Genomic DNA, 1,484 nt, shown 5'->3' on the forward strand with positions numbered 1-1,484 from the left:
AAACTAATCATCCACTTCAACATACACCTGCATTGCGTATACATATCTGTAACAGTACAAAAATAATCATCCACTTCAACATCAAAAATAATCATTTAAATATACCGATAATATTAATATAAAAATAGCCACATTCATCGTTCACCATTGTCATTACACCTCCATGGTGTACAAAAATGATACCTACTCGTGGTATCTGAATAGTACAAATACATAATTTCGGCAACTGTATTGTCCCAATAATACAAAGTACTATATATATAATACAATGGTAGGTTAATACTAGTTCTACAACAAAAGTGAATTCATAAAGCTACCATCACAGTCTACATGAAACAGGCAAGTCAAAGTTGTGAGAAAAAAAACTATCCAACCACAGCTTTCGCAGCCTAGCATTCTTGGCCAGAAATCCCCGTGCTACCTTCTCATTTTCACACAGATGGTCAAACGCAGTTGCAAGCATTTCTTCACTATACCCATCCGCATCATAGCATAACCTCATTATAAAGAGATGTATAATCTACCGGGCCCCGATTGATTTCTTTAAGAGCCGTAGCTATATCCTTCAACTGATCAGACAGATCAGTCAACACGCTATCATCAGCAGTAGAAGGTGCACGACCTCTTTTACGGGACTTGGAAATTCCCGACCCAGTTGTGGATGACTCGACTACATTCTTACCTTTTTCGAGCACATCTTCCTCCACATTATCTGCAACAAATTCAGCACTGTCGCCATTATCTGGCTCATTTTCATAATCTATATAGGACTTTGAAAAGCCACCTGTGGCTGTGTCCTTGCCCACAACAAGAGCTAACTCATCATACATCTCTATTTTCTTGTTTAAAAACTCTGCATGCTTTCGATGCGCCTGTAAGGGAGAAAGAACGTATAATAACAATGCAATAATTACTTCACTCATAAATTCAATATTCAATGCATTATTCATGCCAGTAAACAAAAAAAGCTTTTATTACATGAAAAATAAAGTGGGTGTCCATCCTTGTCAAATTAAACATAAAATCATGGTGTGGAATAGATGCTGCATTTAAACATCTAGCTATGGTAGTGTGACATTACTCTAGGACTAAAACTTAATAAATCATGATAAAGTTTACTTCACACCATTATATAATTTACTAAAACTTCATCTAACCTCTAACATTATATTATAGATGTCTTCTTTGAAACTATGAATATCTTTTCAAATAAATTCTTTGCCTTCAATTTCCAAACTAAAATTTCAATTTATGGACAAAAACATATATTATCATTTATATCCGGAAAATATAATTGTAAGGCATACCATGACTTCTTCTTGGTACGTCTTTGCGTCGCATGTTATCATTTTGAGATTATCATCCCAACCGAAGCCACTCTTCTTTCGAAGTTTCTCAATAGTGGACCACATGGTCCTTAGAGTTCGCATCCGATTATCAACATAGGATGGGTGGCACTCAACCCCAAATTGGGCAGTTATCTC

General features: G+C 35.7%; 1 protein-coding gene across 1 annotated transcript; it reads right to left on the minus strand.

Moving 5' to 3' along the window:
* Window positions 1–3: 3 nt before the first annotated feature.
* On the minus strand, window positions 4–1,484 carry LOC136061638 (uncharacterized). Its single transcript, XM_065759661.1, has 3 exons — window positions 1,308–1,484; window positions 498–872; window positions 4–27 (listed from the first exon to the last, which is right to left on the minus strand). The coding sequence occupies exons 1-3, from the start codon at window positions 1,428–1,430 to the stop codon at window positions 4–6; spliced, it is 522 nt and encodes a 173-aa protein (XP_065615733.1). The 5' UTR covers window positions 1,431–1,484.

This window comes from Quercus suber, unplaced genomic scaffold, assembly GCF_002906115.3.
Source record: "Quercus suber isolate HL8 unplaced genomic scaffold, Cork oak 2.0 scaffold_337, whole genome shotgun sequence".
In the NCBI taxonomy this organism is placed as follows: Eukaryota; Viridiplantae; Streptophyta; class Magnoliopsida; order Fagales; family Fagaceae; genus Quercus; species Quercus suber.

Excerpts from the sequence above, each read along its gene's own strand:
- LOC136061638 (XM_065759661.1), bottom strand. The coding sequence starts at position 1,430 with ATGCGAACTCTAAGGACCATGTGGTCCACTATTGAGAAACTTCGAAAG. Across the intron at positions 873-1,307 it reads CGTACCAAGAAGAAGTCATG|GCGCATCGAAAGCATGCAGA; the intron begins GTATGCCTTACA and ends TCTCCCTTACAG. Across the intron at positions 28-497 it reads ATACATCTCTTTATAATGAG|GTGTATGTTGAAGTGGATGA; the intron begins GTTATGCTATGA and ends TACGCAATGCAG.